At 34.0% G+C, this 13,689-nt stretch overlaps 2 protein-coding genes across 2 annotated transcripts; one reads left to right on the forward strand and one right to left on the reverse strand.

Annotated features, from left to right (window-relative positions):
- Positions 1–90: 90 nt before the first annotated feature.
- LOC120067512 (plastidial pyruvate kinase 2) lies at positions 91–5,749 on the forward strand. Its single transcript, XM_039019063.1, has 12 exons — positions 91–599; positions 1,059–1,346; positions 1,961–2,126; positions 2,551–2,685; positions 2,806–2,916; positions 3,016–3,104; positions 3,191–3,253; positions 3,359–3,534; positions 4,026–4,128; positions 4,269–4,417; positions 4,934–5,042; positions 5,334–5,749. The coding sequence occupies exons 1-12, from the start codon at positions 375–377 to the stop codon at positions 5,439–5,441; spliced, it is 1,722 nt and encodes a 573-aa protein (XP_038874991.1). The 5' UTR covers positions 91–374; the 3' UTR covers positions 5,442–5,749.
- Positions 5,750–12,567: 6,818 nt separating this feature from the next.
- LOC120067517 (hevamine-A-like) lies at positions 12,568–13,473 on the reverse strand. Its single transcript, XM_039019068.1, has one exon. The coding sequence runs from the start codon at positions 13,471–13,473 to the stop codon at positions 12,568–12,570; it is 906 nt and encodes a 301-aa protein (XP_038874996.1).
- Positions 13,474–13,689: the final 216 nt, after the last annotated feature.

Consider the following 13,689-nt stretch of genomic DNA (forward strand, 5'->3'; position numbering starts at 1 on the left):
GTCAGGCCCAAATGTAGGCCCATCAATTCGACTATTTGAAGCATGTGTCATCACAGAAAGGCGAGTTGAGTACACGTGCTGACAAGCGCCCCCAAATATTATTTGTAAAATGTTAGTTCTTGTTCTTTAAAGAGCCAAACCGCCGCTTTGAACGAAGAAGCCCAACCACGCTGCCAGCTTCCCCAATTTCTTCGATACAACCGAAGCTCTCACTTACTCTCACATTGTCATTGGTAAATTCGCCTTAGGATTGTGGCGAAATTTTCTACGTTCGACTCATCAACCATTTCTCCGTTCATTTCTCTCTCCGTTAAATCTCTCCTCCGGACCCTTCTCCTTTAGTTTCTCTCTCTGTTTTTGCTTCTCTTCGTAAAATGTCACAGGTGGTTGCTACCAGGTCGATTAACAGCACATTCCTGTGCCCTAGTTCGGGATCTGTGCAAGAACGAGTAGACAGGGCTCGGTTGTTTGGTATTGGCTCTAAAGTGTTTGCGCATGAGAAGAAGAGTTGGAATTTTGTTTACAGGAGAAGTCTAATCACATCCAAAAGAGCTGCTCAAGCTGAAGTTGTTCCGGTATCACCTGAGGATGTTCAGAAGGTTTGTGATCTTCTAGTTTGTTAATTTGTTTTTTAAAAGGAAAATATTTTTTATTTGCTTGTTACGAAAAAGATTTTGAGGAAAAATGGGGAGATGGAGTGGGGAGATTTGAATATTGAAAAGACGTGGCTTAAAAGATTACGTAGTTGTTTGGAAGGTACGTTGCATTCAGGAAGCAAAATGGTGTAGTGTTTTTGTATAGCAACGAGTTGTATGGATCCATAATTTCGCATAGCTCTTGCATTTAGTTGCGTTGAGTTTTTGTTTAGCTGAAAATTTAGTATTCCTGTTGCTGTCTCTGAGAAAGTAAAGATACAAGAACTGGTTTTTCTTTAATCTCTGAATTAGGAACATGCACGTGTCTACACACACATACACACATTCATACGGTTGCTCGAGAAGCATCTTCTAGTCTTCTAATTTTCACGTGTTAATACCATTCTGAATCTTGCTTATCAGGCAGATGAGCAATTTGAACATATACGAGCAGTTCAACAGCTTGGGGATACACCGGTTGGTATGTGGTCGAAGCCAACAGTTAGACGTAAGACAAAGATCGTGTGCACGATTGGACCTTCGACTAACACGAAGGAAATGATTTGGAAATTGGCTGAGGCTGGAATGAATGTTGCTCGATTGAATATGTCTCATGGAGATCATGCATCTCATCAGAAAGTTATAGATTTAGTCAGGGAATACAATGCCCAATCACAAGACAACTGCATTGCAATAATGCTCGACACCAAGGCAAGTTCGTTTTCATATTTCTGCATGTTCAATACATTCATTTCATTAACCTAGCAACAAATGTTTTCCCAGATAACTATTTAATTTTGCTGGAAATCACAAATACTGTATTTCCTTTATCTTTACCCTGCCAGTGAATAATAGTATAATGGTGTACAACTGAAGTTGCAAGAATTTTCTAAAAACAAGTCTGCAGTTTGGACACTACCATGGGTTCTTAATTATATTTCCTAAGTATTGTTTCATTCTGATATGTACCTTCCTTGTTCTTGTGCCTTGTGCCATTTTGATATGTACCTTGTTCTTGTACCTTGTGCTTTAACTTTCTTTTTTACTATTTTTTTTATTATTATTTTTAATTATTGTTTTTTATTTTGAAATTCAGGCCATTCCAAAAATACAAATTAAGTTTGTTAACTGATGAGATGCTATTGTGAAATGTCATTGAAAAACTTCTGTTTTTATTTACATTTTTTTCTCTTTTAAGGTTTATAGTTTTTCTTGTGCTCAGTTGTGTCTTCTAGATTTTTTTTTACTTGATGTAACTACTGAGCGACTTCAGTCCTGTTTAATTTTTTAAAATAAAACTTTAACTATTTATTTCATTTTGTCAGGGTCCCGAGGTTAGGAGTGGTGACCTACCACAACCAATATTGTTAGAAAGTGGACAGGAATTCACTTTTACCATACGGAGAGGTGTTAGCACTGCAGATTCTGTCAGTGTGAACTATGATGATTTTGTTAATGATGTTGAAGTTGGGGACATGCTTCTTGTTGATGGTATGCTGGTTTTTTCTAACATATTTGTTTTCCTTTTTTATGTACATTTCTTTTGCTACTAGTGTGAAACTTTGTTTAGATAGATTACTGGGTTACATTCCATGTGGTAAAGTCTTGGCTTTGAAGCATAGGAATATTGTGTTATATGAGAATGAGAGTCAAGTGTGCGTCAGTTCTCTTTTTCTTTACTTTTTTGATACATTTATGTTGCTTCTGTTTTCTCACGGTGCATGCTAATGCCTTTTTTTTTTTTCCCCTTTTTTGATCTCAAATGTGTTGTAAACTTGCCTTCCTATTTTAAAATAATGATTGATGTTCATTCATCTTACAGACTCACATCACAATGCTATTACTAGTTGAAATTATATAAAAATAAAAAACCTTTTCATGATCAACTCGCTCATTGTGCAAACATTGATTATAGGTGGAATGATGTCGTTGATGGTGAAGTCTAAGACAGAAGATTCTGTCAAGTGTGAAGTTATTGATGGAGGAGAGCTCAAGTCCAGGCGTCATTTAAATGTTCGAGGGAAAAGTGCTACGCTGCCTTCAATTACTGGTTGGACTTTGAATTAGCATATCCTACAGATTTCACCTTTTAATGAAGTTTCCAGTTTTCTTTTTTCTTTTTTCTTTTTTTGCCTGTGACTCAATGAATATATTGTACTGCTTCTTGCAGAGAAGGATTGGGATGATATTAAATTTGGAGTTGACAACAAAGTTGATTTTTACGCTGTCTCTTTCGTCAAAGATGCGCAAGTAGTTCATGAGTTGAAGAAATATCTCAAGAGTAAATAGCTTCAGATCTTTATGTTTGTGCTTATAAAGTCAATTTGGATGCTGCATTCTTGTTAGTCTGCTAAACTTATTAACTTCTCTGACTCTGCAGGCTGTGATGCTGATATTCATGTGATTGTAAAAATAGAAAGTGCAGACTCCATACCGAATTTGCATTCAATTATTACAGCTTCGGATGGGGTAATTATTTGATTTTTTTTCAATTTTGTTGATAGTTTGGGGCTTGGTTGCTAATTGAAGGACAAATTCATTTCTTACTATTTTAGGCAATGGTTGCCAGAGGCGATCTTGGTGCAGAACTCCCTATTGAAGAGGTTCCACTTCTGCAGGTAGTTAAATTTCCCAATAAAAGAAAAAGCAGCGATATTTACAGTAGAAGGGATGTTTAGTGTTTCATATGTCAGACTTTCTAAACATACTTGATCGGTATGAAGGAGGAGATAATCAACCTTTGTCGAAGCATGGGGAAGGCTGTCATTGTGGCTACTAACATGCTTGAGAGTATGATTGTTCATCCAACACCAACCAGAGCAGAAGTATCTGACATTGCTATTGCAGTTAGAGAGGGTGCTGATGCAATCATGTTGTCTGGAGAAACTGCTCATGGAAAGTGAGTTCTCTCTTTAGTTCCTTAGTATGCTATTAGTTAACCTGTGATTTGCTCATACATTTGGGGCCCATTATATCGCTTTTGAACTCTTTAGTTCCTGAAGATGCTATTTAGCCTTATGCTGTCTGGCTGAATGAAATTGTTTCTTATCCAAGAAATTTCAGGGAGTTTTGGTCCAGATTATGTTGTTTCTTTAGATCTTGCGATGGTTTTCAAGACTAAGTGTTCTGTGGTGGATTCAGCAGAATGATATGATTCTGCAAGTCAAAAATTCATATCGATTAATTAATTTGACCTGACCAGCTAGAATGCATGATGTGCAGATATTGAGCGTATTGCTTACAATTCCCAAAATAAAAAAGAAATAAATGAATTTTGAATAAATAAACACACTTCAACTGGCTTCTTTTGTTGTTTTGGTGTCTATTTGATGAGTTCACATAAATAAAGTATTTTCATTCATTTGATCAACCGGTTATGCCAATTTCCAGATTCCCATTAAAAGCTGTGAAAGTAATGCATACAGTTGCTTTACGGACTGAAGCAACTATAGAAGGTGGTCGAATGCCATTGAATCTCGGTCAAACATTCAAGGTTATTCAAAAATTAGTAAATTTATGTTACTTTGATATGAACATGATTTCTTTAATAAGAACATCATTTCTCCCGCTTCTGTTCTTTTATTATTTCATTTTTCATCATGATACTGACTTGGTAACTTTGCTTCTAAGTAGAACCATATGAGCGAGATGTTTGCTTATCATGCAACAATGATGTCCAACACTCTTGGAACCTCAATAGTCGTCTTCACTAGAACTGGTTTCATGGCTATCCTCCTCAGCCATTATCGACCATCTGGCACAACATTTGCCTTTACAAATGAGTGAGTTGCTTGTGTTCTTGAGAACCAGTTATATGCTATGTGACTTAGATATGTTTTCATTCAAGATTCTGATTTTTCCTTTCGTTGCTTTTGTTTTTGTCTGACAGAACCTTAACTACTTATGCTTATCAAACTGCTTCATTAGTCATTTGTTTCCTTTTTCTTTCCTTGATGTTTTGTGTTAGTACTAAACGATTTTGATCATTCCTTTCACTGTACTCAAAGTACGCGTGTGCTCTTGTGGGTCTGATGAAGTAAACAGCACACACAATTATACAAACAGTCAAGTTCATTGTTGATGAAAATGTTTGCAATTTCAGTATTAATCCACTGAGGTTGTTTAAGCTACTACCCTTAGGATCTAAAAAAAGGGCCAGTATCATGGATGAAAATGTTTTCTTTCCTGTATGCGCTCAATTGAGTTATTCTTATTCATGAAATTGAAATGTACCATTTAGTCAGATACTAGGATTTCAGCTGTGATAGTTTCCTTAAATACCCTACTGTGGCTTGCAGTAAAAGGATACAACAGAGGTTGGCTTTGTATCAAGGAGTGTGCCCCATATACATGCAGTTCTCTGATGATGCTGAGCAGACCTTTACTGATGCCTTATCTATGCTGCAGGTATTGGCCTATCCGCCAATTTTGTTTAATTTTTTTTTTCTACAGAAACCTTTTAATGGCTTCTCAATATAACGCACGTTGGTAGTGATTCGAAAAGAGTTAAAAATAACTTTTGTCATTTTCAAAATTATTTTGAAACATGACTTCATGACTTCATTCAAACCAACATTGATGAGAAGAAAGGGTAAAATTAAATATTAAATTAATTTCGAGTGATTAAAGACATATTTTTTAGTCATTTTGAAAACATGCATGGGAATGTCTCTGACTCATCGAGTTTGTCGTGTACAGAGACAAGGAATGGTGAAGGAAGGAGAAGAGGTAGCACTCCTTCAGAGTGGCAGACAACCCATTTGGCGGTTCCCATCTACTCACAATATTCAAGTCCGTAAAGTGTAGAGTAAGAGAGCCAAGAAACGTGAAAAACGCCACTTAACTATTCTGTCTTTGATTATTTTTACATTTCTCCCCCTCAGTATGTGAACCTCAACATTTCCTTATTCATTTTCATCTACGAATACGAGATGTGCTCTAGCTTGTTTTCTGGGTTATGTAGCCTAGCTTAGCCCTGATAAAAATTTTGGCTTACGTAGCTCCCAATCTCTTTTTATCGATAATTTTCATGTAATTGAAGTGCAGCCTCCGACTCTGAACTCGACCTCATTATTTTCTGTCAATTCAATTCAGGGCTTAGGCTTATCATACTATATTATTTTCTGATTTGTTTGTGCTGCTACAGAATCTAGTTGATCTTTAGAAATTCTTATCTGAAAGAAAATGCTAGTTTGGTAATGGGTTTGATCTTTGGTGGAGCATTAGATTAAGGTAGTCAGTTCAGGGGTTGATTTAGATTGGATTAAGCTTCTTTCTGATTTAGAATATTGAGTTCAGGATATTCTCCATTTTAGTAGAGAAGAACCTTTCGGAAAAAGTTCAAAAACTGACTTTTTACTTGTCTCTTTTCTCCCGATTATTCTTCACTGGTACATTTTCTTGCAAATCTCTTTATGCACACTAGTCTCGAACTTCTTTCGACGTTTATAATTATTCTCATTAGCATCTTTTTGCACCTAGTTTTTCCTAATTGCATCCTTACATTGTACCTTTAAATGCTTTCCGTTGAACATTTGTAGAATATCTCACTTCAGCTACTTGAGCATGGCTCAATGGTTAAGGCGTCAATTATGATTTTAAACATCAATGATATGAGAAAAAAAAAAAAATCAAGTACTTGAAGAGTGCAACGGATATGAAAAATATAATATAATAATATTTTTATATAATAATGATAAATAAATAAGAACTAAAATTATGAAATAATATAACTAAAGCATAAAATAATCAAGATCATAAAATTGGATGATATGGAAATGGGTGGAAGAGGAATTCTCATAAATGGAGGCGTGTTCTTAAGATCCATCAAATGTCAGTATTTATAGACAAAGTGACAAGATGTGGATTTGCATGGACATTAAGTATGAATAATTATATGGCACATGAATAACATGAATGGTGATACACGGTTTTTGGGACACCAAGCAATGTGCATCTATTTTCTTTTATAATATTCATAATACTCCCTTTCAGATGTTTATATATATATATATATATATGTCTTGTTAAAACCTTACTAGGAAAAACCTAATGGAAAAAATCCCAAGAAAAAGAGTACATATTTCATATAATACATACTCCTAAAAAATATAATATATTTACTCCATTCATGAAAATATTAGTTAAGATCTCTGAGTCGCTGCATTCTAATATTGTGCACCAATGTTTCAGTTGGTAATGCCATTGTAAATAAGTTTTACTATTTCTTTATCTCACTATATTTAAAATTAAATTTGAAATTTCACTTCATAATCATTTTAATTATTTGAATGTTGAATTAAGTTCTTCAATGTGTATATCATTTTAAGATCCACCAAAGACTATTATTTATAGGCAATTTGGCAAGTAAGGTGTGGACTTACATGGACACCAAGCATGAATTACTACAAGGTACATGGACAACATGAATGACTACATATGACCTTTGGGACACTAAGCAATGAACATCTATTTTTTTATTATAATATTCATAAAACTCCCCATTAGATGCCCACATATATATATGAAATATGCCTCGTTAACATCTTACTAGGAAAAACCCAATGGAAAAAAACCCTAGTGAAGGAAAAAGGGTACATATTTCATATAATACATACTCCTAAAAGAATACAATATATTTACTCTCACTCATGAAAACATCACGTAAGATCTCTAAGTCGCCGCATTCTAATGTTGTGCACCAATTTTTTAAAAGTTGCGGTTGATAATGCCTTTGTAAATAAGTCTGTCAGGTTATCCTTCGAACAAGTTTATTGTACAGTGATGTCTCCATTTTCTTCAAGATCATGAGTGAAGAAAAGCTTCGATGAAATATGTTTTGTTCTATCTTCTTTAATATATCCTCCTTTGATTTGGGCTATGCAAGCTGTGTTGTCTTCGTTTAATATTGCTGGAAGATTTTTAGAAGACAAGCCACATGTTTCACGAATGTATTGAGTCATTGACCTTAGCTATAAACATTCTTGACTAGCCTCGTGAATTGCAAGAATTTCAGCATGATTTGAGGAAGTGACCATTATAGTCTATTTCATCGATCGCCATAATATAGGCAGTTCCTCCACATGTGAACAGATAACTTGTTTGAGATCTAGTTTTGTGTGGATAAGATAAATATCCAAAATCTGCATAACTAACTAGATCAAAATTTGATTTATTTGAATAAAACAAACACATATCAATTGTTCCTCGGAGATAACGGAGTATATGCTTAATTTCGTTCCAATGTCTTTTTGTAGGAGAAGAACTATATCTAGCTAATAATCTACTGAAAATGCAATATCTGGTCATGTATTATTAGCAAGATACATTAGTGCATCAATTGTACTAAGATATGGTACTTCAGGACCAAGAAGTTCTTCATTATCTTCTTGAAGTCGAAATATAATATTTCTTTATATCCAATGAACGAACTTCCCTAAAATATTTTAATGGATGTGCTTTGTCCATATAAAATCTTTTCAAAATTTTTTCTGTATAAGTTGATTGATGAATAGATATTTCATCTGCTAAATGCTCAATTAGCAAACCAAGGAAAAATTCTGTTTTTCTGAGATCTTTCATTTCAAGTTTTTTCTTAAGATATTCTATTGCCTTTGAAACTCTTCAGGAGTTCTAATTATATTCAAGTGATCAACATATATAGTTATAATAGCAAATCCTGATTGTGATTCTTTATAAAAACACATGGACATATTGAATTATTTTGATATCCTTTTTTTCAATAAATATCTACTTAGGCGATTGTACACATCCGTCCTGATTGTTTCAATCCATATAGTGATTTATGTAACTTTATTGAATACCATTCCTGGGAATTTGATTTTTATGTTTCAGATATCTTAAATCCTTTCTGAATTTTTCATATAAATATAATTATCAAGAGATTCATATAAATATGTCATGACTACATCCATAAGATGCATATTCAAGACTTTTATACACAGTCAGGTCAATTAAATATCTTAATGTAATTGCATCCACCACAGAAGAATATGTTTTCTCAAAATCATACTAGGTCTTTGTGAAAAACCTTGTGCAACTAGTCTTACTTTATATCTCGTGACCATCATTATTTTCATTTCTTTTCCTCACAAATGCAACTAGTCTTAACTATTCATATCTCGTGACCTCATTATTTTCATTTCTTTTCCTCACAAATACCCATTTGTATCCCACAGGTTTAACACCTTCTGGTGTTTGGACTACTGGTTTAAATACCTGACGTTATGAAAGTAAGTTGAATTCTACCTCGATTGATTCTTTCCATTGAACCCAATATTTTCTATGTCAGCATTCTTCAACAAATTTTGGTTCAGGATCCCCATTTTCAAATATAATATCAAGAGCAATATTATACGCAAAAATCTTGTCATTAATTACATTAGTTTGATTCCATTTGTTTTTCTTGTCATGACATAGTTTATTGAAATCTCATTATTATCTTTAGGTATTTTACCTTCCTCACTAGTCATGTCGATGATTTCTTTATGGGAATTTACATCCTCAACCAAGTCTTTTCCACTATTAATTATTTCACCTTCCTCACTAGTCATGTCGATGATTTCATAAGTAATGGTGTTGCAATTAATTGCAAATGTTTTATAAATGATTATGCTAAACCATTTTGTGTATGAACATGAGCTACATGATGTTCAACACTTATTCTAATTGACATATAATAATTATCAAAAGCTTGGGATGTAAATTCACCAACATTATCAAGACGAATGATCTTAATTATATAATCAGGAAATTGTGCTCTTAACTTAATTATTTGAGCAAGTAATCTCGCAAATGCAAGATTTTGACTTGATAATAAGCACACATGTGACCATTTGCTAGATGTATCTATTAATACCATAAAATATCTAAATGGTTCACTTGGTGGGTTGATGGGTTCACATATATAACCATGAATTCGTTCTAAAAATGCAAGTGATTCAGTCCCCAACTTTAGCTGGTAATGGTCTAATTATCAATTTTCCTTGAGAGCAAGCATCACATGATAATTCATTAGATTGAAGAATCTTCAGGTTCTTCAACGGGTGTCCATTTGAATTCTCAATAATTCTCCTCATCATTATAGATCCTGGATGACCCAATCGGTCATGCCAAATTGTAGATATGTCTAGATTCATGAACTTCAGGTTCATTGTTGCATATGTTTCAATTACTCGTATATGAGTATAATACAATCCAGAAGATAAAGCACGTAACACTTCGAAGATACTTTTTTCATTTGAGACAGTGGATATGATATATATATTTCATATTATTCTTACTATCAGTTTCAATATGATAACCATTGCAACGTATATCTTTAAAACTTAGAAGATTTCTCTTTGATTGACTAGAGAACAATGCATTGTCAATTGTAAATTTTGTTCCTCTAGGAAAAATAATATTTGCTTTTCCAAAACCTTCGATCAAGTTTGCAGAACCCGATATTGTATTTACTTTTGCTTTCAGCATTGTCAATTTGGAAAAGTATTTTTTATTTGTAAGTATTGTATGTGTAGTTGCACTGTCTGCCAGACATAGATCTTCTTTGCTCATTTTTGAAACACCCAACATACGAAAATGATCAATATTTCTTCATTAAAAGAAAATAATTACAATAAGAAAAACAACACTTAAATTATACAAAAATTACTAAAAAAACATGAATATAGATAAAAGAAAACAACAACATTAAGTCTAGATATTCTCAAAGTAAAAAAAAAAAAAAAAATACTTGATATGCCACCAACTATGCCAATATTCTCTTCAGAAGATTCAAAGAAGTCCGCCACATCCAAATTTGTCATATGGGATGGGTCAAATATGTTATTATCCTGGTATGCAAATTTTTTTTTCCACATTTTTCTCTTTTTCCTTCAGGGAGGCTTGATAGAGGTCAACTAAGTGTTTTGATGTACGACAGGTACGCGACCAATGCCCAGTCATTCCGCATCAGAAGCATTTATTTTCAACACTCTTTGAATTTTATCTTATGGAGCTTTTCCTTTGTAATCATTATTTTGTGTGGTTCTTTTGAAATTTAAATGATTAAAACGATCACCACAAAAATAATAATTATTTCTTTCTCTGCCACAACGATCTCGACTGCTACCACGATTATTATTAAAATTCACAGCATTTACTTTAGGGAATGGTGTTGTTCCGGCTGGTCAAGATTCATGATTTTTCATCAATAACTTGTTATTTTATTCGGCCACAAGAAGACATGAAATTAATTCAGAATACTGTTTAAAACATGTCTCTCGATATTGTTGCTGCAGGAGCATATTCGAGACATGAAAATGTAGAAAATGTCTTCCCTAACATATCGACATCAATAATTTTCTCTCTGCATAACAACAATTTTGAATTGATTTTAAATAATCTGCAGTTATAATCACTTACTGATTTGAAATCTTGTAGCCTCTTGTGCATCCACTCATAACGAGCTTTAGGAAGAATAACTGTTTTTTTTTTTTTTTTTTTTTTTTATGATCATACCTCTCTTTTAAATTTTTTCACAAGATATAAGGGTCTTTTATTGTAAGATACTCCATTTTCAACCCCTCGTAGATATGATGACGAAGGAAAATCATAGCTTTTGCTTTGTCCCGACTGTGTCATATTTTTTTCTTTAATAGTCTCCCCAAGATTCATAGCATGCAGGTAGATTTCGGCATCAAGTACCCATGACAAATAATTATTGCCGTTAATATCAAGGACAGAAAATTCTAATTTTGTGAGATTTGTCTTGACGGCACTATCATAAAATATTGTACTTATGTTAGAAATTTAATAGATATTGAATATACAAAATATTAATTATAATGAAGAGGGAAAAACTGATATACCTTTAGGACCTACCTTTAGCGAGGAAAACGACAAGAGCTCGTGCTGATAACGTGTTATGAAAATTGAGGGGCGCAACGGGAATACGGATATGAAAAAATATAATATAATAATAATAATAAATAAATAAAAACTAAAATTATAAAATAAAATAACTAAAACATAAAATAATAAAAATCATGAAATTGGATAATATGGAAATTGGTGGGAGTGAAATTCTTACCAATGTAGGTGTGTTCTTAAGATCCACTAAATGCCACTATTTGTAGGCAAAGTGATAAGTAGGATGTGGATTTACATGGATACCAAGCATGAATAATTACATGGCACATGGATAATTTGAATGATGAAACATGGCCTTCGGGACACTAAGCAATGTACATCTATTTTCTATTATAATATTCATAATAGTACTAACTTTGTATCAACTCCTATTATTCAATATTTAACTTGAATGATTTATTAATTTATTATTTATTTATTTAGTTGACGTCACATAATTCCTAAATGCTAATATTGTGGCAAATAATGAAGCGAGGTCACATGGAAAAGTTTATATATTATCGTACTCTAACTCTCATTTTTGCTTACTATGAATGATATATAAAATTTCAGCCAACCGCTTTAAAAGTTTCATTATCTTTTTCTTTTTCTCCTGATTCTTATTTTCTTTTGATGGTAGTATTTGAAATGGACTGAATTAGCATGATGTTTGCCCGTCATCTATAGCATGGTTTTCAGTTTGATCTTCGAATGATGTGATTTTATTTAATAAATTAACATCCAACTCTGATCTTCAACGCTTCCAATTTATTTTTGTTCCAATTGTGCCAAAAAAAGAAAACAAACAACATTTATTTTATTACCAACTCCATTGGAGGATTATTACAATAAGGGCACATTACATATATAGGGACACTTGGAAATACAAGCATCTTTCATGGAAAGAGACGAACATATAATCCAGACAACCACATACATAATTTATTTAGTAGACTCTATATTATATCCAAACTCATAAGTAGCTTCACGTTTCATGTATATATATATATATACACATATATTAGACACTTTTGATAATTGCAGTACTATATCCAGTCTGTTTGTCCCAATATCGTGACCACAACATTACTCCTCCATACCTTGGCGACCTCTTTATTTTTGGAAGAATTTGCGAAGTCAACACACGAGGTGGAATGTATCCACTTCCTGCAGCTCCTCTTGCTGCTGGCAAGCCAAGGAAGATCTTCCCCGATCCCCTCACCGACGATGTCCAACGGTTCCATGACGATATGAGCTTGTTGATGTTGCCAGCTTCGTACTGGCATGGGCCATTGTTGTAGAACTGAACCCAAACGTAGTCAAAAAGGCCTGTGTCGAGGGCTTTGCCAAGAAATTTATCTGGGAATGGACATTGAGGAGCAGCTGATAAGTAAACTCGTTTGTTTGGCTTGCTGAAGCCCTTCAGGTACCTTGCAAGGTATTGCCAGTTTGCAGTGGAACCGAGTTCGATGTCGAAGTCTATTCCATCCAACACCGCATCACCCAGCGGGCGAGCTGATGATCGGCCACCAAGGTAGTTGTTGTAGAGATACGTTGCGAATCTTTTGGCATCAGCAGGTGAAGCTAGGGAATAGCTTCCAATGCCACCTCCAATGGAGAGAAGAATTTTGATCCCTTTGCTTTGACAAAACTTTATGTTTCGGCTGGCTACCTTGCAGCCGCCATTCGCAGGGTTGCAATGTCCGGAGAGGTTGATCGACGGTGTGCGGCCGTTGCCGAACTTGTTGAGAAAAGCAAGCATAACATACTTGTATCTTCCTGTGGCGCATGCTTCTCTTAGAGTTCCTTCTGCACCACTTTGGCCCCAGTAGATGGCAATGCTGCCTCCATAGGAGGTTGAGACATGAGCCAAGAGAAGGAGAGATAGAACTGGAACAAGGCAGCTAATTTGCAAACTTGTAGCCATTTTTGTTTTGATAGATTTTATCCTTTGCTTGCTTGCTTTTTATAGGGTTTAGAAAGCTTGTGTTTGAAAATTTCCACCATGAAACTGATATAAAAAAGTAAAGAAATGTGTTGCAGATTATGATTTTTATATCATTATTGTAACATTGCTTATACTTAAAGTCTTTGACATGGACAGAAGGTGTCATTAGTTTAATTACTATTTAGGCTTAAAGAT

This window comes from Benincasa hispida, chromosome 1 (genome assembly GCF_009727055.1).
Source record: "Benincasa hispida cultivar B227 chromosome 1, ASM972705v1, whole genome shotgun sequence".
In the NCBI taxonomy this organism is placed as follows: Eukaryota; Viridiplantae; Streptophyta; class Magnoliopsida; order Cucurbitales; family Cucurbitaceae; genus Benincasa; species Benincasa hispida.

Coding starts and splice junctions, on each gene's coding strand:
- LOC120067512 (XM_039019063.1), top strand. CDS start 375: ATGTCACAGGTGGTTGCTACCAGGTCGATTAACAGCACATTCCTGTGC. Junction 3,254..3,358: donor AAGAGGTTCCACTTCTGCAG/GTAGTTAAATTT, acceptor ATCGGTATGAAG/GAGGAGATAATCAACCTTTG. Junction 5,043..5,333: donor ATGCCTTATCTATGCTGCAG/GTATTGGCCTAT, acceptor TGTCGTGTACAG/AGACAAGGAATGGTGAAGGA.
- LOC120067517 (XM_039019068.1), bottom strand. CDS start 13,473: ATGGCTACAAGTTTGCAAATTAGCTGCCTTGTTCCAGTTCTATCTCTC.